The sequence below is a fragment of the Pongo abelii genome, chromosome 10 (assembly GCF_028885655.2).
Source record: "Pongo abelii isolate AG06213 chromosome 10, NHGRI_mPonAbe1-v2.0_pri, whole genome shotgun sequence".
In the NCBI taxonomy this organism is placed as follows: domain Eukaryota; kingdom Metazoa; phylum Chordata; class Mammalia; order Primates; family Hominidae; genus Pongo; species Pongo abelii.
This window is the reverse complement of record NC_071995.2, coordinates 7,811,478-7,834,453: the sequence shown is the minus strand read 5'-3', so window position 1 is coordinate 7,834,453 and position 22,976 is coordinate 7,811,478. Positions and strand designations below refer to the sequence as shown.

Genomic DNA, 22,976 nt, shown 5'->3' with positions numbered 1-22,976 from the left:
TGCTTAGATCACTCCAAAGCCGGGGCCGCTCACACAGCACCCCAGGAAACTGAACCTCTGTCCTTTCCAGCCCAGACTTTCTTCCACGGAGTGACACTGATTAGTTTGTAGGCCAGGTGAGGCATGATTTCATAACCATGGAGTAATCTGACCAGAGTCATGCAGGGGAGCAGCAGGCATGCGGTATATAAATTCTCAAATACACATCTTCCATTTATTTCCTTCTCTCTCTTTTTAAAAATTTTGGCCTAGGCATGGTGGCTCATGCCTGTAATCCCAGCACTTTGGGAGGCTGAAGGAGGAAGGTTTCTTGAGCTCAGGAGTTCGAGACCAACCTGGGCAACACAGCGAGACCATGTCTCCACAAAAAAAGTAACAAATGAAATAAAATTTTAATTTTTTAAGAGACAGGGTCTCACTGTATTACCCAGGCTAAAGTACAGTGACATAATCATAGCTCACAGTAACCTGGAACTCCTGGGCTCCAGTGATCCTCCCTCCTCAGCCACTCAAGTAGCCACAGGTGTGCGCTAACACACCCTGCTAATTTTACATTTTGTAGGAATGGGGTCTCACTATGTTGCCCAGGCTGGTCTTAAACTTCTGGCTTCAAGAGATCCTCCTGCCTTGGCCTCTCAAAAAGCTGGGATTATAGGTGTGAGCCACTGCACTCAATATACATATAAAATCAAAGCCCCACCAACGCCACCTCCTTTTCTATTTTCCAAACTACTCCACCCCCAGGGTCTGCACCACTCCCTGTGAGGCCCCTCGAAGCTGTCCATTCCCATGTCTACATTAGGCTTCTCTACCCATCGTGTCATAACATTTCCTGTATTTCCATTTCTTTCTTTCTTTTTTTTTTTTTTAAGGAGTCTTGCTCTGTCACCCAGGCTAGAGTGCAGTGGCATGATCCTGGCTCATTGCAACCTCCGCTTCCTGGGTTCAAGCAATTCTCCTGCCTCAGCCTCCCGAGTAGCTGGGATTACAAGCGTCCGCCACCGCGCCTGGCTAATTTTTGTATTTTTAGTAGAGATGGGGTTTCACCATGTTGGCCAGGCTGGTCTCAAACTCCTGACCTTGTGATCCACCTGCCTCGGCCTCCCACAGTGCTGGGATTACAGGCCTGAGCCACTGCGCCCGGCCCTGTATTTCCATTTCATATCACAGAGACTGACAGGTCATCTGAGCTACTTGGCACCTTGCAGTGTTTTCCTAGTGATAAACCCAATGCTAAAGTTAGTTCTTCCACATGTATGCAAACTGTTTCATGCTTGTGGGATCCAAATTACATGACGTACTCGACCTTAACTTTCTGATTTAGTGTATAGACAACAAGTGGTATTCAACTGACATCCTTTGTTTGATTATCTTTTTTCTCCAGTTCTGTTTTTTAATGCAAGCCAATTTTTCTTCAAATTATTTTTCTACTTATTTATAAATAAATACTTGAAGTCGAACATACTATATTAGTTTACTGTCAGCTTTGTTCTTCATATGTTAACTCCTTAAAAAACAGGATTTTAAATTGTTGATTTGCTAAAATTAATTCTCTAGGGCTTACTCTTTTACTAGGAGACCATCTGGTACAGTGAAAAGAACTTTGGCATCAGGCTGGGAGTGGTGGCTCATGTCTGTAATACTAGCACTTTGGGACGCCGAGGCATGGGGATCACTTGAACCCAGGAGTTCAAGACCAACCTGGGCAACATGGTACAACCTCATCTCTACAAAAAGTATCTGGGCGAAGTGGCGTGCGCCTGTAGTCCCAGCTACCTGGGAGGCTTGAGATTGGGAGGCGGAGGTTGCAGTAAGCCAAGGTCGCACCATTGCACTACAGCCTGGGTGACGGGAGTGAAACACTGTCTCAAAAAAAGAAAAAAAATGCCATCAGATATGTTGATAGAATTACCATTTCTTTTCTTTGAGACGGAGTTTCACTATTGTTACCCAGGTTGGAGTGCAATGGCATGATCTTGGCTCACTGCAACCTCTGCCTCCTGGTTTCAAGCAATTCTCCTGCCTCAGCCTCCCAAGTAGCTGGGATTACAGGTGTCTGCCACCACGCCCAGCTAATTTTTGTATCTGTAGTAGAGATGGGGTTTCATCATGTTGGTCAGGCTGGTCTTGAATTCCTGATCTCAGATGATCTACCTGCCTCGGCCTCCCAAAGTGCTGGGATTACAGGCGTGAACCACCATGCCTGGCTGACAAAATATTTTAATGGTTAAATGTTTTTTGAAGTGTATAAAGATGCTACTGCTATTGGATTTCATCATAAGATCTAAGGCATAAGCAAAAAAGAGAAAGGTTAAATAAGGTAGAAAAATAAAGAAGGGGACTAGGCCTGGTGACTTACACCTGTAATCCCAGCACTCTGGGAAGCCAACGTGGGAGAATCTCTTGAGGCCAGGAGGTCAAAACTAGCCTGAGCAACATAGTGAGACCCCTGTCTCTACAAAAATAAAAATAAAAGCAAAAATAAAAATAAATTAGCCAGGCAAGGTGCTGTGCCTGCAGTCCTAGCTACTCTGGAAGCTGAGGTGGGAGGATCACTGGAGCCCAGGAGTTCAAGGCTACAGTGAGCCATGATTGCACCACTGCACTCCCACCTGGGTGACAGAGTGGGACCCTATCTCTATTTAAAAAAAGAAAGAAACAAAGAAAGACAAAGATAGAAATAAGGAAGGAAGGAAAGAAGGAAGGAAGGAATAAATGAAGGATGGAAGGAAGGAAGGAAAGAAGAAAAAAGAAAGAATAGAAGGAAGGAAGGAAAGAAAGACGAAAGAAGAGAAGAAAGAAGAAAAAGAAGGAAGGGGAAAATATGTTTGTAGTGGACAGTAGTGAAGTTCATTTAATCATTTATTCAGTAATTTATTCAAATCTATTGCTAACTAACAAGTTTCAGGCAGTGTGATAGGGTCTGGAACAAAATGTACAAAATCCATATCTCACGTAATTTACAATTCAGTGTTATTACAGGTGTGTAAACAGGCAATCATGATATAGAATGATAATGACTATGATGAAGGAAGTACAGGAGACTATGAGGTCACATAGAAATTACACCTAGGAGCCTTTATTATTTAAATTTAAATTTATTTTTATTTTTAATTATTTACTTTTTTGAGACAGAGTCTCGCTCTGTCGCCCAGGCTGGAGTGCAGTGGCGCTATCTCGGCTCACTGCGAGTTCCGCCTCCCAGGTTCATGTCATTCTCCCGCCTCAGCCTCCTGAGTAGCTGGGATTACAGGCATGCGCCACCACGCCCAGCTAATTATTTTTTTGTATTTTTAGCAGAGACGGGGTTTCTCCATGTTGGTCAGGCTAGTCTCGAACTCCCGACCTCAGATGATCTGCCCACCTCGGCCTCCCAAAGTGCTGGGATTACAGGCGTGAGCCACCATGCCCGGCCTATTTTTAATTTTTATTTTTGAGACAGAGTTTTGCTCTTTTGCCCAGGCTGGAGTGCAATGGCGCGATCTTGGCTCACTGCAACCTCCTCTCCCCAGGTTCAAGTGATTCTCCTGCCTCAGCCACCTGAGTAGCTGGGATTATAGGTGCCTGCGACCACACCTGGCTAATTTTTGTATTTTTAGTAGAGACAGGGTTTCGCCATGTTGGCCAGGCTGGTCTCGAACTCCTGACCTCAGGTGATCCACCTGCCTTGGCCTCCCAAAGTGCTAGAATTACAGGCGTGAGCCACCGCGCCCAGCCTCTAAGAGCCTTTAAGAAATGACTTTCCTATTGTGCTTAATCATTTTTGTTGAAGTCTTAAGGCAGACTACCTTGTTTGGGATTGGGCATCTGGGAAAACAGATTTTGGTAGAGTCCTTAAAAATCTTGCTTTTCTTGGGTACAATGAGCTGGTCCAATACAATTAATCCATGAGAGAATCTTCAAATTCCATTTTCTGAGATGATTTGCAGGTTTGGAATAATAGAGCACTTTTTCTTAGCAACTCATTTGATATTTGAGTGTTGTTTGACATAATCATATCTTGGTCAACAGGTCCTTCAACCGGTGACCCCACTCTGAGGTAAGAATAATACTATCACAGTGCCCATTTAATTTGATCAAGAATCAATGGGTATTTAAGAGCTGTGCATGGTGGCACATGCGCCTATAGTCCCAGCTACTCAGGAGGCTGAGGCAGGAGTGGGAGGATCGCTTGAGCCCAGGAGGTCAAGGCTGCAGTGAGCTATGATTACACCACTGCACTGCAGCCGGAGTAACAGACTGAGACCCTGTCTCAAACAAAAAAAAAAAAAAAAAAAAAAAAAGGAACTGTGGATATAGCTTTCTTTATTGTTCCTTTTCTCTTTTGCCATTTTCCATTCTTTCTTTCATTTTTGCCCTTTCCAATTTCATTTTCTATGGTTATTGTTTTTTGTATCTTTGCTCTTATGTCTTTTGATCTCTTTAAATAAATGATTTTCTAGCTTGCTTATCTGTTACTGTCTTACGATTTCTCTTCTTTTTTTAAATCGCATGCTTTTATAGCCATTAGTGAAATACCTGGGAAACTCATTTGTCACTTTAACTTCATCTTCATTTTATAATGTCTGTCCATTTTTCCAACATGTGACAGGGAAGTCATGTCAAGGAGTATATTATCTCGTGATAGGTGGAAGGATTGATCTATGTAATAAATAAATGTGATACTTTAGGGATGAGTGGGAACTATTAGGATGTGATAAGCTTGTGACTTAACCATATTGCAAAGAAGAGTCTGCAGCTCAATTCTGAGTTTCCCTTGAGTCATGGCTTTCAGACATAGAGAGTGTTAAATCTAAAGACACCACTGAGAGCAATTAGAATTTCTTTCTTATAGGAGTTAGTATATAGAATCCTAATGTGGAAGAATCTTGAGGCTAAATTGCTCTTTTGTCTGTTCTTGACAATACAATCTTGTTGGCAGTTTGAGGCTTCAACACTTGAGAAAATCTGGTTAGAGTCCATTGAGGAATAGAAAAGATAAGGATTGGAACATGGCACCTCTAGGTGTAAAATAGAAAAGTTAGAATATAGCTAGGCGTGGTGGGGCACAGCTGTAGTCTCAGCTACTCAGGAGGCTGAGGCAGGAGAGTAGCTTGAGTCCAGGAGGGGAGACCAGGCTGGCCAGCTTAGAGAGACCATGTCTCAAAAAAAAAAAAAAAAAAAAAAAAAGGGTTAGAATATAATGAAGGAAACTTTAAAAGAGAAACAAAGACACACTTATACCTGAATTCAAGACTAAAACATAATGGTATTAGAGAGTGGTCACCAAATAATGTGACTGGGGGAAAAAACCTGTGCACTATGTTTGTGAGAAAAAAAACTGATAATTCAAACAGACCTCTTCAGATAACTTTGAGACATATACTAGAAAAAGAAGTTTCCTCAGATGTTATGTCTCAGATTAGCCTGATAGAAGAGGGGAGCAGAGGCTGGGCGTGGTGGCTCACGCCTGTAATCCCAGCACTTTGTGAGGCTTAGGTGGGCGAATCACGAGGTCAGGAGTTCAAGACCAGCCTGGCCAACATGGTGAAACCCCATCTCTACTAAAAATACAAAAAATTAGCTGGACATGGTGGCAGGAGCCTGTAATCCCAGCTACTCGGGAAGTTGAGGCAGAAAAATCACTTAAACCTGGGAGGCAGAGGTTGTGGTGAGCTGAGATTGCACCACTGCACTCCAGTCTGGGCAACAGTGTGAGACTCCATCTTAAAAAAAAAAAAAAAAAGAAGAGGGGAGCAGGAAAAGATTTCTAAGATCTCTCTAAATATGGCATGACAGCGTGGGCTGCTTTTTGTATTTCAGGAGAAGAATCGAATCCTGGGAGTTTGATGTCTTCTATGACCCCAGAGAACTTCGTAAAGAGACCTGTCTGCTCTACGAAATCAAGTGGGGCATGAGCCGGAAGATCTGGCGAAGCTCAGGCAAAAACACCACCAATCACGTGGAAGTTAATTTTATAAAAAAATTTACGTCAGAAAGACGTTTTCACTCATCCATCAGCTGCTCCATCACCTGGTTCTTGTCCTGGAGTCCCTGCTGGGAATGCTCCCAGGCTATTAGAGAGTTTTTGAGTCAGCACCCTGGTGTCACTCTAGTGATCTATGTAGCACGGCTTTTTTGGCACATGGATCAACGAAATCGGCAAGGTCTCAGGGACCTTGTTAACAGTGGAGTAACTATTCAGATTATGAGAGCATCAGGTAAAAACAGTAAACGAAGAAACTTCATTGTTTACAACAGACTGTGGTGATAATAGCTGTTTTTAGGCCAGAAGATTGGTTAGCCCAGGCTGGAAGTCTCAGAAGTAAAAGTCCAAAATAATGTCATAAAGGACTAGGTCTGAAATTCATGACAAGGAAAGTTACAAAAATACAACTCCTGGCTATGCATGGTGGCTCATGCCTGTAATCCCAGAACTTTGGGAGGCCAAGGCAGGAGGATCACTTGAAACCAGGAGTTCAAGATCAGCCTGGGCAACATAGTGAGACCCCATCTCTAAAAAAAATTTAAAAATCAGGCCGGGTGCGGTGGCTCACGCCTGTAATCCCAGCACTCTGGGAGGCCGAGGTGGGCGGATCATGAGGTCAGGAGATGAAGGCCATCCTGGCTAACACAGTGAAACCCCGTCTCTATTAAAAAATACAAAAAAATTAGCCGGGCGTGGTGGCGGGTGCCTGTAGTCCCAGATACTCGGGAGGCTGAGGCTGGAGAACGGCATGAACCCAGGAGGCGGAGCTTGCAGTGAGCCGGGGTCGCGCCACTGCACTCCAGCCTGGGTGACAGAGCGAGACTCTGTCTCAATAAATAAATAAATAAAATAAAATAAATAAAATTAAATTAAAAAAATCAGACAGCCGTGGCGGCATGCACCTGTAAAGGCTGAGGTAGGAAGATCTCCTGAGCCCAGAAGTTCAAGGCTGCGGTGAGCTATGATTGGACCACTGCACACTGGCCTAGGTGACAGAGTGAGACCGTGTATCAAAAAACAAAAACAAAAACACACAACAACAACTCTTTTTTTTTTTTTTGAGATGGAGTCTCGCTCTGTTGTCCAGGCTGGAGTGCAGTGGTGCGACCTCGGCTCACTGCAAGCTCCACCTCCCGGGTTCATGCCATTCTCCTGCCTCAGCCTCCTGAGTACTTGGGAATACAGGCGCCCGCCACCACGCTCGGCTAATTTTTTCTATTTTTAGTAGAGATGGGGTTCCATCGTGTTAGTCAGGATGGTCTCGATCTCCTGACCTGTGACCAACCCGCCTCGGCCTCCCAAAGTGCTGGGATTACAGGTGTGAGCCACTGCGCTTGGCCAACAACTCTTTTCTCTAGTCTTGCCTCTCAGCCATCTTTAAATGAACTGCTTTATTCTTTTTAGGGAGTCTAATGTCCAGCAGCAACTAGACCAGAGACTAGAGGCTTTCTATATGGTAAACTAGGTTGGGGATCTTCTTAAGTAATTTGCCATTGTTGCTTGTTGAATGAGCCAAGATTTGTGTTTCCTTAGAGTATTATCACTGCTGGAGGAATTTTGTCAACTACCCACCTGGGGATGAAGCTCACTGGCCACAATACCCACCTCTGTGGATGATGTTGTATGCACTGGAGCTGCACTGCATAATTCTAGTAAGTCACTTTAGCGACACAAATGCTGATGCAAAAAGAAGCATCCTTCTTCAAAGTCCTTTCCTGAGAATTTTGACTCATATCTTCTTTTTGACATTTATATTAAGATTTAGTTATTTAACTAGCTAGCACCTCTTAAGAAAATCTCAGAGCCAGGTATGGTGGTGCACACCTGTAGTCCCAGCTACGCAGGAAGCTTGAGTCTAGGAGTTGCAAGCTGCAGTGAGCTATGATCACACCAATATGCTCCAGCCTGCGTGGTATAACAGGATCCTGTTTCTAAAAAACAGCTGGGTACAGTGGCTCATGCCTGTAATCCAAGCACTTTGGGAGGCCAAGATGGGAGGATTGCTTGAGGCCAGGAGTCTGAGACCAGCCTGGCCAACATAGTGAGACCCCCTCTCTAAAAACAAGAAAATTATGTATCAAACAAACTAAACAAGCAAACAAACAAACAACATCTAAGCCTAAGAACAAGAAGTATGTTTGTGGGAAGTAAGTGGGAGAAGGGAATTTGGGTAAACCGATCTAAGATATGGGTGGTCCCCGTATTAATTACATTTTATCATTTTTATTCTTCTTTTATTATTACCATCTTTCAAGCCACAGGGTCTCGCTGTGTTGCCTAGGCTGGGGTGTAGTGGCTATTCACAGGCATCATCACAGCACACCACAGCCTCAAACTCCGAATTCCTAGCCCCAAGCAATCCTCTGACCTCAGCCTCCTGGGTAGCTAGAACTACAGGCATGTGTCATCATGTCTGGCTTTATCATTATTACTGTTCTTGTTACTACAACACATATTGGCTCTACTGTATTTCAGATATTCTCCTTTCCCTTATTAGTGTGTGTAATCTTATTGAATGTACGTGTTCCATTGGATTCTCTTGAAAGTAGTTCAGGCCGGGTGCAGTGGCTCATGCTTGTAATCCCAGCACTTTGGGAGGCAGAGGGGAGTGGATGGCTTGAGCCCAGAAGTTGGAGACCAGCCTGGGCAACATGGCGAAACCACATCTCAACAAAAACACAAAAAAATTAGCTGGGTGTGGTGGTGCGTGCCTGTAGTCCCAGCTACTTGGGAGGCTGAGGTGGGAGAATTGTTTGAGCCTAGGAGGTTGAGGCTGCAGTGAGCTGTGATTGCACCACTGCACTCCAGCCTGGGTGAATGCAGTGAGTCCAGAACAAGACTCTGTCTGGGGAAAAAAAAAAAAAAGAAGAAATAGTTAAATCGTCTTCCAACTGACATTTTCAAATGTTTGTGGTGATAATATTATTAATTAAAATATTTAACCTAAGGATTAAATGTAATCCTTTTTTATTCCAGAGTCTTCCACCCTGTTTAAAGATTTCAAGAAGATGGCAAAATCATCTTGCATTTTTCAGACTTCATCTTCAAAACTGCCATTACCAAACGATTCCACCACACATCCTTTTAGCTACAGGGCTGATACATCCATCTGTGACTTGGAAATGAATAGAATGATTCCATGTGTGTACTGATTCAAGAACAAGCAATGATGACCCACTAAAGAGTGAACGCCATTTAGAATCTAGAAATGTTCACAAGGTACCCCAAAACTCTGTAGCTTAAACCAACAATAAATATGTATTACCTCTCACAGTTTCTGTGGGTAAGGAATTTAGAAGCAGCTTATCTGTATGTTCCCGTCTCAGGTGCCCCACGAGGTTGCAGTCAAGATGGCAGCCAGCCCTGCAATCATTTGAGGGCTTGACTGAGGCTGGAGAATGTGCTTCCCAGGTGGCAAGCTCAGATGGCTGGCAAGTTTGTGCTAGTGGCTGGTAGAAGGTTTCAGTTTCTTGCCACATAGGCTTCTCCACAGGGTTGCTTAAATAACCTCAGGACATGGCAGTTGGCTTCCTACAGATTAAGTTACCTTTTGAAAAATTACCTGTAGAGATGGAGTTTTGCCATGTTGCCCAGGCTGGTCTCAAAGTCCTGGACCGAAGTGATCCACCAGCCTCGGCCTCCCAAAGTGCTGGGATTACCAGTGTGAGCCACCATACCTGGCCCAGAGCAAGTGATCGAAGAGAGACCGAGGTGGAAATTTCCATGACTTTGATGACTTCATCTTGGAATCACACCCCTATTTCTTCTGCAGTATTCTATTCGTCACACAGGCCAGCCATGATTCAGAGTAAGAGGGGACTTATACACAAGGATTTGAAACTCAGGACATGAAAATCACTGGAAGCCATCTTGGATTTTCCCTGTAGGGGCTTTCTCTGTTTTCAGACAAATAATTACATGGAACTAATTTCTGAAGACACAGCTAGAGGGAAACAAAAGACAAAGTAGTAGCATCTATTTTTATTTGTTTCTTAATTAGAATATCATAAGACGTATAGGTGATTTATAGAGGACTGGATGACCAGATGCAGAGAGGAGCCACCCTCTCTATGAGAGCTTCGGAGACCTGCAGAAACATTGCACGACTTGCCTGCGGAAGCTGTTTGATAGGAATTCTCATTGGTTTACAGAAATAATATTGGTTAGTGATTGGCTATACATGGTGTCCAGCACAGGGCATTTTGTGGCTGCTTGGTGTCAGTCTAGAGCCCATGCTGCAAGGGGCTTTAAGAGGTAATTAGCTCAAGAAGAGAGTGAGATGTGATTGCTGTCACTTTTTTTTTTTAAGTTTTTTTTTTTTTTTTTTTTTTTTTTTGAGACAGAGTCTCACTCTGTTGCCTAGGCTGGAGTGCAGTGGCACAATCTCTGGCTCACTGCAAGCTCCACCTCCCAGGTCCAAGCGATTCTCCTGCCTCAGTCTCCCGAGTAGCTGGGACTACAGGCGCCTGCCACCATGCCCAGCTAATTTTTTGTATTTTTAGTAGAGACGGGGTTTCACCGTGTTAGCCAGGATGGTCTTGATCTCCTGACCTCATGGTCCACCGGCCTCGGCCTCCCAAAGTGCTGGGATTACAGGCATGAGTCACTGCACCTGGCCTGCTGTCACATTTTAAATGTTCCTCTGGGCTTGATAATTTAAAGGAGCTCACATTCCTCAGATAAAATGTTCATTTTCTTTCTCAAACCTAAATATAATATTAACCACCGCTATTAATAATAGGATGAGAAGGGCCAAATCAGACACAATTACAAAAAACTCTTAGCCTACTCATCAATTACTCATATAAGCTGAATAACAGCAATTCTAATTTATAACTCCTTTATAATAATATTAAATCTACTAATGAGGCTGGGCGCGTTGGCTCATGCCTGTAATCCTAGCACTTTGGGAGGTTGAGGAGGGCGGATCACTTGAGGTCAGGAGTTCGAGAACAGCCTGGCCAACATGGTGAAACCCGGTCTCCACTAAAAATACAAAAATTAGCTGGGCGTGGTGGTGCACGCCTGTAATCCCAGCTACTTAGGAAGCTGAGGCAGGAGAATCGCTTGAACCTGGGAGGCGGAGGTTGCAGTGAGCCGAGATTGCACCATTGCACTCCAGCCTGTGGGAGAAGAGTGAAACTCCATCTCAAAAAATAAATAAATAAATAAATAAATAATTTACTAATGAGAGAAGAGAGTGAAAAGTACCAGTTAGGCAGATAGCTAGGACACGTCCTTGGTAGAATTCCTTTCTAACAAAGAAACAGCTTGAAAGATCAAGTTGCAAGTACAGATCAGGGGGCAAGGTCCACCATAAAAATGCCTTCTGTATAACTAACAAGGGTCACATATACATGATAGGCTTCAGTGAACACATCCCTTTCTTTTTTTGGACATACTCAGATAAGGGAGCTTGCATGAGGGCGGAGGGCTTACTTGAAAGGTACCTGCAGCTGCACACATAAGGGGAGTTATATAGAACCAGACATGTCCACAATGGAGAATTCCATCCCGTAACACATGCATAGTAAGGGAAATTAAACCACATAGAGTCACTTAGGCTAAGAATATACATGTGCACTAAAAGGACAGGGCCAGGAATTCAAAGGAGCTGTCAGAAATTCACACCTTATGCAAATGAAGCACCTAGCCCTAACTGTTTTTTTATGCCTTATGTAAATGAAACATCCCTCCTACCAACCTGTTTATAAAAGGCTTTGTATTCAACTGCAGAATGACAACCCTCTTTCGGGCCCCCTCTTTGCTGTGGGGAGCTTTGTCCTTTCACTTATTAAACTCTTGCTCCAACCTCACCCTTATGTCCATGCTCCTTAATTTTCTCTGTTGGTCCTGAGACAAATAACTCTGGGTCCTACTTCAAACAACAAAATCAAAACATAGTGGTGCATTGGCAAGACTGCAACATGAATTTGTAATTTATATGATGTCAACATCAACTATGTTCATGTTATCTAAATATACGTACCACAGCATTATCATCATACACATGAAACAAATTATCACTCTAAGCAACCACAATCTGTTACCTTATTTTCCTTAAGAAGTCTACCATCACTTACTGAATTTTTACCTAAATGAATTATTATAAATGTCAAAGAACAATAGTATTATCATACCAACATATGTAGCTATCATAGCATTATTTAGTTTATATTTTTATGTATGACTGATTTACCCTACATCACTTACAATATTGCCAACCACCAACAACATAAAAACAAAATGCCCGGTCAAGAAAACAAACAAAATAGCCTTTTAATCACCACTTATGGTATTATCAACCCTTTCTTTCCCCCTTGCACAAATATTTTTAGCATTGGATTAAGAATTTAGGTTAGCCAGTACAAGAACCCTCAAAACCTTAAGCAAGTATGTTTGACTTAATTCCTGAAAAAATAGGGGTTGTAAAACTTTATCTTACATTAATTGAATGCTAATAAAACATTTTTATGAAGCAAAAGCCTCATTAGACTGGTAGGCTCCAACCTCATGAAAATTTAGTTAGTAGCTAAATATCCTAACCAACTGACTTTAATTTACCTTTCCCTCCCTGGAGGAAAAAAGGCAAGAGAATCTCCCCGCTTCTGCCCCCCACACTCCAGAATTGAAGTTGCTCTGTTAACCTTGCAAATTCAGTGTGAAATTTCACCTCATGACTTGGTAAAAAGAGGGTTTAATCTTTTTTTTTTTTTTTTTTTTTTGAGACGGAGTCTCGCCCAGGCTGGAGTGCAGTGGCAAGATCTCAGCTCACTGCAACCTCTGCCTCCCGGGTTCAAGTGATTCTTCTGCCTCAGCCTCCCGAGTAGCTGGGACTAAAGGCGGGCGCCACCACACCTGGCTAATTTTTGTATTTTTAGTAGAGATGGGGTTTCACCATATTGGCCAGGCTGGTCTCGAACTCCTGACCTCATAGTCTGCCCACCTTGGCCTCCCAAAGTGCTGGGATTACAGGCGTGAGCTACCAGGCCTAGCTCTAATCTCTGTCTTTAGATTTACAGACTAATGCTTACTCAGCCATTTTTGCCTTGCTTTTTCCTATGTTCATTAATTGTTGATTATTCTCAACAAACCACAAAGACATTGGCACATTATATTTACAATTTGGTGTCTAAGCCAGAATAGTGGGGACTGTCCTCCATTTTCTTTTTTTTTTCAATTTTTATTTTTATTTAAGTTCTAGGGGTTCAGGATATGTCCATACTGAATTGAGTCAACCAGGAGCTATGTATGAGGAGATGATCAAACTGTAATGTTATTATTGCTGCCTATACATTTGTAATAATAATCTTTTTATGGTTTTACCTATTATAATCAATGGATTCAGTAATTGATTAATTCCATTAATAACTGGGGCACCAGATAAAGCATTCCCAGGAATACATAATAGGTTTCTGACTTCAGCCCCTATCATTCCTTCTCTTGCAATAGTCTAAGCTGCTGCTAAACAGAGTGAACGTTCTACCCATTTGTTTTCTTTAAAAAGGAGATAAAAGGCTGGGCGCAGTGGCTCACGCCTGTAATCCCAGCACTTTGGGAGGCCAAGGCAGGCAGATCACAAAGTCAGGAGTTCAAGACCAGCCTGGACAACATGGTGAAACCCCGTCTCTACTAAAAATACAAAATTTAGTTGGGCATGGTGGTGCGTTCTTGTAATCCCAGCTACTCGGGAGGCTGAGGCAAAAGAATCACTTGAACCCAGGAAGCAGAGGTTGCAGTGAGCCAAGATCACACCACTGAACTCCAGCCTGGGCTACAGAGTAAGACTCCATCTCAAAAAAAAAAAAAAAAAAAAAAAGAGATCAAGTATGATTTCATGAATCACATGGTTTATTGTCATACAAAAAGAATTTTTTCACAATACCTAAAGAGGGGAAGAATAACAGGAAGAAATTTCACTGGAAATACACTCAATACATGAGGTACGTTAGCCACATAGTTCCAATTTTGGTAGAATCCAGTGATTAAAGCCTAGTTGCTCCATTAGGCTGGAAGCAGGCCTCTGTGGAAAGTAAAATCTAATTGAAGTTTAAGATGTATCTTTATGTGGAATGTTCTCAGAGACAAATGATGCCTAAGGTCCCTCAACCAGTGGGCCACGTGTTGGCAGAATGAGGTTTCAGAGATTAGCCCAAAGGCTATCACAGTGAGGCTTTGCCACAGTCTGAGCTGTCAAAGTGTCTGTCAAAATCTTGGGTTTATATGTATTTTGGAGTCTAGTAGTTGAGGTCAATTACTCACATATGTGGTCTGATGAGGTGTGACATAATACTCTTGCAGGGAGGGGGAATTACAATCTATGTTCTTATCACAGCAATACATATATCCCTCATGTAGCAAGCTGTGGAAGTAGAATCATTTTAAAGCTTTAAAACAGCACTTTTAGCTGGAAATGTAGCCCAGGGAGGAGCCTCTGTATATCAAACCATTTTCTCATTACACTTAGCAGGTATTTCATCAATGTTAGGTGCTACTAATTTTATCACAACAACTATTAATATACAACCACAAATTATATCTCAATGTCAAAAATCATCATTTATTTGAGCTGCATTTATTACAGCTGTGCTTTTGCTACTTTCTCTTCCAGTTTTAGCATTGATATTACTATACCTGTGCTATTCACAAACATAACCTTAATACTGCTGTTTTATCCCACAAGAAGAGGCGACTCAATTTTATATCAATGTTGTTTTCTGATTCTTTCTCTCACAGAAGTTTATATTGTTATTTTACTCAGATGTAGAAGAGTTTCACATGTAACATATTCGGTTAATAGGAATAGTCTAAACCATGATATCTATTGGTTTCTTAAGATTCACTGTATAAGCCTGATACGGTTTAGATGTTTGTTCCCTCCAAATCTCATGGTGAAATGTGATTCCCAATGCTGGAGGTGGATCCTAATGGTGATATGGCTCTGATGAACGGAGGAACACCAGGGTCTTTGGTCTCCTGCTGATTTAGATAAAACAACACGGAAACACATGGAGTGGTTTTAAGGAGTAGAGAGTTTAATAGGCAGGAAAGAAGGAAGAAGCTCTCCTGTACAAGACAGAGGGAGTGAGGCTCCAAGGGAGAAACCTCGTGTGTGGTAGGGAAGTAGTTGGTTATATTAGGAAACTGGAGGAGGAGGTGTCTGATTTGCATAGGGCCCAAGGGATTGGTTTGATCAGGTGTGTCATTCACGTAGACCTCAAAAAACCCTGGCACTCCCACCTTAGCCCTTTAATATCCAAATGCAGGCCACCATGATGTCCTGAGCATGTGTGAGTTATCTGGAGGTGGCCATGACACTTGGCACATGTGGTGACAATGAGAAGAGGGTGGGAATTGCCATGTTGGGTGGACCTAGTTGCTAATCACTGGCATTTGCATATCAAACTTGCCGGCCTGGTTTTTCAAGCTGCCTGTTAGAAAAGAAATGGTTTGGGGGTTGCTTCTCATGACAGGAAAATTTCCACTGAGAACTTTTACCCTTTTTAGCGGCCTAAAAATGATTTCCTAATAACTCCTGTATTATTCCCTGCCTCAAGAGAAGTAAACCTAACTGCTGTTAAGGGGTGTTGGACGACAATTGTTTCTGGCTACTTCCTGTTGAAAAGGCTTTTCATGTGAGGGACAGCAGTTGGTCCTCCTCCTGAGGTTGAGCTAAGTGTTCTAGGAAGAATGGTGTGTCCATGGGTGGCTCTGCTCGCAGCATTGTTTGAAGTTTGATTGCTTCTAGATGAAAAGAGATAAATTTTACAAGAAGGTTTAAAATATAGGGTTAGAGTATGAGTATTAAGATGACCACCATTAGAGGGAATCCTGCAGACCATAACTGAGTTTGTTAGTTACACCAAAGGATTGCAATACTGGTTTTCGTCCACTAGATGCCGTTGTACATTACCAGAGACTTTAATATAAAAGTAACATTTTCCTTGAGAAAAGCATACATTTTCCTTGAGAAAAGCATACATTTTCCCCTTGACTTCCCATTAGAGAATAATTTTAGGCACAGGCCATTTTTATAAGTTGCAATATGATTGGGAGAAATGTGATATTGGGTGGCTAAAATAACTTTAGCATTAATCTTGGCAATTCCTTTCCTTTAATTAGTAAATTCTTTCGTGACTTTCACAGACCCTCTTACAACATACTCAAACTCTCTGACTTGTCCTAAACATCCTTCCTGTAAACAACCAGTCATTTCCTTTTAGGACAAGAATTTACCATACAAAATCCTTCCTTATATAAAATCTCTTTCTTTATAAACTTCTTTTAATAGTTTAGAGTGCATCCTATTACCAACTTTCAGTAAAAAGTCCTATCAAACTTAATGATAGTAAAACTTTTATACTTTCATGCTTGCTTTTTTTTTTTTTTGAGATGGAGTTTCGCTCTTGTTGCCCAAGCTAGAGCGCAATGGCGCAATCTCAGCTCACCACAACCCCCTCCTCCCAGGTTCAAGCAATTCTCCTGCCTCAGCCTCCTGAGTAGCTGGGATTACAGGCATGCGCCACCACGCCCGTCTAATTTTGTATTTTTTAGTAGAGATGGGGTTTCTCCATGTTGGTCAGGCTGGTCTCAAACTCCCGACCTCAGGTGATCCATCCGCCTCGGCCTCCCAAAGTGCTGAGATTACAGGCATGAGCCATCGCGCCCAGCCTTATGCTTGCTTCTTATCCATAACTATCACTCCTGCTATAAGCAAAATAACCTTGACTAAATCTTTCTTGCAATTATTAATCCTATGATAAGGAAGATAATCAGGCAAAATATTACAACAATTAGAATTTTACAACCAAAATTCCGCATTGTGGGTGCCACGGTGTATAGTTCCATTGCAAATAGTGGTGTAACTATAACATTTCCCACAAGAGTGGCACAGTAAATAATTTTCGTTTAAATCTTTACTTGCCTAGATATAACATTTCCCTTTGGGGATCTACAAAGTTACAAATGCAATCCCATGTATAATTAAATCTTGCTGCAAATATGCCTTAAAAGGAGTTTTAATATTTGGTGGCAGATTTTGAGAGGAAAGGCAGAAATAATAAAAAGTATCCGATGAGGCAGGAGTAGCCCTCACTCAGTTACTTATCTTTTATGATTTTCAGTTTAAGATCTTCTGTTTCCCCACATTGATGTTGGCAGGACGTTCCTCTGGGCTGTCAGGAGTCGCTCCCTCAGCTGTTCAGGCTTTGACTTGAATGTGGAAGTCAGGAGTTGATTCCTGTAACTTTTACTGCCAATGGGGTTGAAAGAAGAATAGTGTAGGGCCTTTCCCAGCTTGGCTTAGGGAAGGAGACAGAGATGAGAGTTTTCACTAACACCAAATTTCCTGGGTTAAATAAAGGTGGTTCTGTTTCCTGGGGTTGGACTTCTGTTAGTTGCATTAATTCTTGTTGGAAGTGAGCTAGAGCGCTTACATGCTTAACCAATTAAGAGGTTTCCTGCCTGAAAACAATCTCTGAGCACACTGATAAGTTTTATCCTTTCCCAAGTGAAAAGCTTGGTGAAGGATTTTAAGGACATTGGCTGGAGGCTGGCAAATGGAGTTTGCCATCCTCTGACTGTAGCCTTCCTGAGGGCTGGGAACTATGTCCTGGAGAAGTGGCCTATTTTATTTCTGCAGGGGAATACTGAGGTTTAATTTTTCTTGTAGAGCCTTCCTAGATTAGAAGGGGCTTAAGTGCCTTAACGGCTTGAGGCTTCCTTGCCTCTGACTTAACTGCCTGATCAGCTAACCTATTTCCTTTGGCTACCTCGTTTGTTCCCTTTTGATGTTCCTTACAATGCATTCCTGCTATTTCTTGTGGAAGAAAAACTGAAGATAACCTGCTAATTTCCTGGTGATATTTTAATAGGGGATCTATTAATGGTAAGAAAATGTCTTTTCTTTCTTTCTTTTTTTTTTTTTTTTGAGACGAAGTCTCGCTCGGTCACCAAGGCTGGACTGCAGTGGCGCCATCTCGGCTCACTGCAAGCTCCGCCTCCCGGGTTCACACCATTCTCCTGTCTCAGCCTCCCAGGTAGCGGGGACTACAGGTGCCTGCCACCACGCCTGGCTAATTTTTTGTATTTTTAGTAGAGACGGGGTTTCATCGTGTTAGCCAGGATGGTCTCGATCCCCTGACCTCGTGATCCGCCCGCCTCGGCCTCCCAAAGTGCTGGGATTACAGGCGTGAGCCACCGCCTGGCCGACAATGTCTTTTCTTTCAAATGGCAGCATGAGCATGGAGAACCAAGAAAGCATACTTGGAGTTGGTATAAATGTTAGCTACCTTTCCCTTGCTTAATCCAAGTGTGCTTGTAAGAGCTATTAGCTCAGCTAATTGAGCGCTTGTGCCTGGGGGAGAGATGTTATTTAGAGCGACTACTGTTTATCCTGCCTTATGTACTTCTTGCTTTACTGGCTGTTTGTTGGCCAAGAGCTCTCCCTAGAGGACAGTAATCCTGCCACATTATGTGGAGTGTAAACAGTTAAATTATTTCCTAGGGTTAACTTGGAGGCTTTTCTGATTAGCGAGCTGTCATGATAATGGCTTGGAAGCAGGTGTCAACTAAGGTTGAGAAAAATACTGGATTAGAGTTTTTGCTGAGATGCCCCTTCTGGTTGTGCTATGGGAAGAGGGGAGGCCTGGATTAGAGAGGAGAAAAAAGAGAGACTGGCTGACTGTTTAGAAGGAGGTCTACTTTCCTTCTTTTAATTTCCAGAATCACCTGGGGCTCCTGTGCTATAATGGCAGTTTGAGCCGCTGAAGCTGGAGTTTGAGCCCCGGGATCCAGTTCTGCTGGATCCCTGTAAGACTGGTTCTGAACCCAGTGACCTCCATCTCTGGGGGCAGTTCCATCTCCTGTGGTCTCTGCCACAGGCTGGAGAGGGTTGAAGTGGCTTTGTCTTGCTGTACGGGCATTCTTTCTTAACACGCCCTGGCCTGTCACACTGATAGCAACTAGCAGATGCACCTCCGGGATCCTGGACTTTGCAAGCCTGCAAAGCTGCTGCTAGAGTCTCTGTCCTTCTGGCCATTCCCTCTTTTGGGCCTCCTCCTGGTTCCTATTACAAAAGACCAAAGTGGCCACTTTCAGGAAGTTCTCTAAGGTGCTATCTGGTCCTATAGCTTGCTTGTGTAGTTTCCTTTTAATATTGGCAGCTGCCTGTGTAATAAACTTGTCCTTTAGGATGAACTGTCCCTCGACTGAATCGGGGATAAGGAGGGGTGTTCTATTAGTGCCTGTCTCAGCCTTTCCATAAAGGCTACAGGATTCTCATCTGGCTTTTTGTTTATCATGGACAGTTTAGAGTAATTGAGAGGTTTGGCCCTGGTTTTCCGTAGGCCCACTAATGCACACTTAAAAAAGAGCTTCCTTTTCATCTCCTGAGTTATTGGGGTCCCAATTAGGGTTGTCAAGGGAAACTGCTTTCCTCCCAGTTGGGAATGGCATTTCTGCTATTTCTTCTCTTTCCTTATCTGCTTTCTTCCTTCTTGATGTATTATAGGAGATATGTTGCTGATCTCCGAAATCAGAGCTGCCTGCTTTTCAGCTGCAGTGAAGGTCTGACTTAGGAGCAACATAACATCCTTCCATGTGAGGTGAAATACCTGAGTTAAATTTTGGAAAGCTTTTTTTTGAGACAGAGTCTCACTCTATTGCCAGGCTGGAGTTCAGTGCCATGATCTTGGCTCACTGCAACCTCCATATCCTGGGTTCAAGCGATTCTCCTGCCTCAGCCTCCCGAGTAGCTGGGATTACAGGTATACGCCACTATGCCCAGTTAATTTTTGTATTTTTAGTAGAGACGGGGTTTCACCATGTTGACCAGGATGGTCTCGATCTCTTGACCTCATGATCTGCCCGCCTCGGCCTCCCAAAGTGTTGAGATTACAGGTGTGAACCACTGCGCCCGGCCTGGAAAGCTTTTATATACCTATCAGGGTTGTGAGAAAATTGGCCTAAGTCTCCCTTTATTACAGGCCTAAGGGCCTTATTACAAGTTCCCTGTAATGAGAAGGGAACTTGAAGGGGCCTCCAAATAAGGGGGATCTTCAGATGGTCCTCTGGAAGTTGCTTTTCTAATTTTGGGAAACTATTTTCAGTGAGCCTGCCTGATATGATTGCTAAAAGAGGTGGGTTGATCTTACAATGCTTGCAAAGCTTTAGTAAAAATGCCATGCCCTTGTGCAAAATACAATGAGTTGCTCTTCTCTTTAATGTCCTGAGGTTAAGGAAGTTTCAGTGTTTCAGAGTGCACTCCAGAGGGGCACAAGCTGAAGATAATCTGTTACCCATCTAGTTTCCCTATGACCCCCGATGGAGAATAAGACAGTGGAGTGTCCTCCTGTTTTCCTTCCCTGGTTCCTGGGTCCTGGCACCCTGTTAAATGTGCCACCCATGGTTGTAGGCATGGTCCTCCAAGCCATGGGACTGGATGAACTAAGTGATGTTGTGTCCGGAATTGGTGGGTTCTTGGTCTCACTGACTTCAAGAATGAAGCCGCGGACCCTCGCCGTGAGTGTTACAGCTCTTAAGGTGGCGCGTCTGGAGTTTGTTCCTTTTGATGTTCAGGTGTGTTTGGAGTTTCTTCCTTCTGGTGGGTTCATGGTCTTGCTGGCTCAGGAGTGAAGCTGCAGACCTTCGCGGTGAATGTTACAGCTCTTAAGGCAGCACATCTGGAGTGGTTCGTTCCTCCCGGTGGGCTCGTGGTCTTGCTGGCTTCAGGAGTGAAGCTGCAGACTTTCGCAGTGAGTGTTACAGCTCATAAAAGCAGTGTGGACCCAAAGAGTGAGCAGTAGCAAGATTTATTGCAAAGAGTGAAAGAACAAAACTTCCACAGTGTGGAAGAGGACCCCAGTGAGTGACCACTACCGGCTCGGCAGCCTGCTTTTGTTCTCTTATCTGGCCCCACCCACATCCTGCTGATTGGTAGAGCCGAGTGACCTGTCTTGACAGGGTGCTGACTGGTGCATTTACAATCCCTGAGCTAGATACAAATGTTCTCCTCGTCCCCATCAGATTAGTTAGATACAGAGTATCGACACAAAGGTTCTTCAAGGCCCCACCAGAACAGCTAGATACAGAATGTCCGTTGGTGTATTCACAAACCCTGAGCTAGACACAGGGTGCTGATTGGTGTATTTACAATCCCTGAGTTAGACATAAAGGTTCTCCAAGGCCCCACCAGAGTAGCTAGATACAGAGTGTCCATTGGTGCATTCACAAACCCTGAGCTAGACACAGGGTGCAGATTGGTGTATTTACAATCCCTGAGCTAGACATAAAGATTCTCCACGTCCCCATCAGACTCAGAAGCCCAGCTGGCTTCACCCAGTGGATCCCACACCAGCACTGCAAGTGGAGCTGCCTGCCAGTCCCGCGCGGTGCGCTCGCACTCCTCAGCCCTTGGGTGGTCGATGGGACTGGGCGCAGTGGAGCAGGAGGCGGCGCTCGTCGGGGAGCCTTGGGCTGCACAGGAACCCATGGAGGCAGGGAAAGGCTCAAGCATGGCGGGCTGCAGTCCCGAGGCCTGCCCCGCGGGAAGTCAGCTAAGGCCCGGTGAGAAATCGAGCGCAGCGCTGGCGGGCTGGCACTGCTGGGGAACCCAGTACACCCTCCGCAGCCGCTGGCCTGGGTGCTAAGTCCCTCATTGCCTGGAGCCGGCAGGGCCGGCCGGCTGCTCTGAGTGTGGGGCCCACCAAGCCCACACCCCCGGAACTCCAGCTGGCCCGCAAGCACCGCACGCAGCCCCGGTTCCCACTGGCGCCTCTCCCTCCACACCTCCCTGCAAGCTGAGGGAATGGGCTCCGGCCTTGGCCAGCCCAGAAAGGGGCTCCCACAGTGCAGCGGTGGGCTGAAGGGCTCCTCAAGTGCCACCAAAGTGGGAGCCCAGGTAGAGGAGGCGCCGAGAGGGAGCGAGGGCTGTGAGGACTGCCAGCAGGCTGTCACCTCTCAATGGGACTAACCACGCTTTACCCACACGACCTTAGCTTATCTGCCTTGTGTGATTCCCTTTGACTTCCTAAGCCTATGCGATCTGGCTCCCCGAAAAATTGATCTTTGGATCAATGGGTTACAGAGACTGTGTTGTTTTTGGTCAAGGCTCCTTTAACAGAGGCAATGTGCTAGACTGCCTGCTATTATGGCCCATGCCAAAGCATTTACCCTCGGAAAAATGGTTCTGGTTAACTTCTGAACTTAAAATCTCCCTACTAATTATACCATTTTAACAGGAAACAGACTAGATGTCTTAAAAGAACGTAGGAACAGAATGGCCATTTTCCTGCTTGTGGGACAATATCGAGACTAAAATTTGGCAGCAGACATATTGCTTCTTTTTGAGACAGTCTCACTCTGTCACCCAGGCTGGAGTGCAGTGATGCAATCTCAGTTCACTGCAACCTCTGCTTCCCCGTTTCCAGCAATTCAACAGCCTCAGCCTCCCAAGCAGCTGGGACCTCAGGTGTGCACCACCACGCCCAGCTAATTTTTGTGTTTTTAGTAGAGATGGGGTTTCACCATATTGGCCAGGCTGGTCTACAACTCCTGACCTCGTGATCCACCCGCTTTGGCCTCCCAAAGTGTTGGGATTACAGGCGTAAGCCACCATGCCCGGTCGAGGACATATTACTTCTAATTGCTGAAGGTAGAACTTTCCGGTTCACAGAAGTAGCTTAGAGCCTGATTTCTAGAGGTGCAAAAGGAAGTTCAGTGTTACCATTAAAAATGTGCCCCCGAAGAGGATTTCCACTTCCACTAGGTGGCGCTGTTGGCTTAGAAATACTATATGCTCACCAGAGCACCCACAGAGAGAGCGGGCTTGTTGAGTTACGGCCTGCTGTGTTTGTCATCTTTCCTAGCAGACCTGTTTCACTGAACTGTAAAACTCCCTGCACTTTTCACAGAGTGAGAGTAAGAGACCGTGGAAAGAGAAAGAAGGAAAGTTTTGCAACAGGACAGTAAGAAGAGAGCCTTGAAATTGAAGGAGAGATTTGAGGTTGGG

The 22,976-nt window shown here is 44.1% G+C and overlaps 1 protein-coding gene across 2 annotated transcripts in view; it reads left to right on the top strand.

The window, feature by feature from the left end:
- The window catches only part of APOBEC1 (apolipoprotein B mRNA editing enzyme catalytic subunit 1), a 34,898-nt gene extending 25,661 nt beyond the window's left edge, over positions 1–9,237 (top strand). For both annotated transcript variants that reach the window (XM_009247399.1, XM_054528522.1), the window contains 4 exons: positions 4,012–4,039; positions 5,803–6,200; positions 7,502–7,620; positions 8,945–9,237. In XM_009247399.1, coding sequence (XP_009245674.1) covers positions 4,012–4,039; positions 5,803–6,200; positions 7,502–7,620; positions 8,945–9,094 — 695 coding nt within the window. In that variant the 3' untranslated portion in view covers positions 9,095–9,237. The remainder of the gene's footprint in view (positions 1–4,011; positions 4,040–5,802; positions 6,201–7,501; positions 7,621–8,944) is intronic.
- Positions 9,238–22,976: the final 13,739 nt, after the last annotated feature.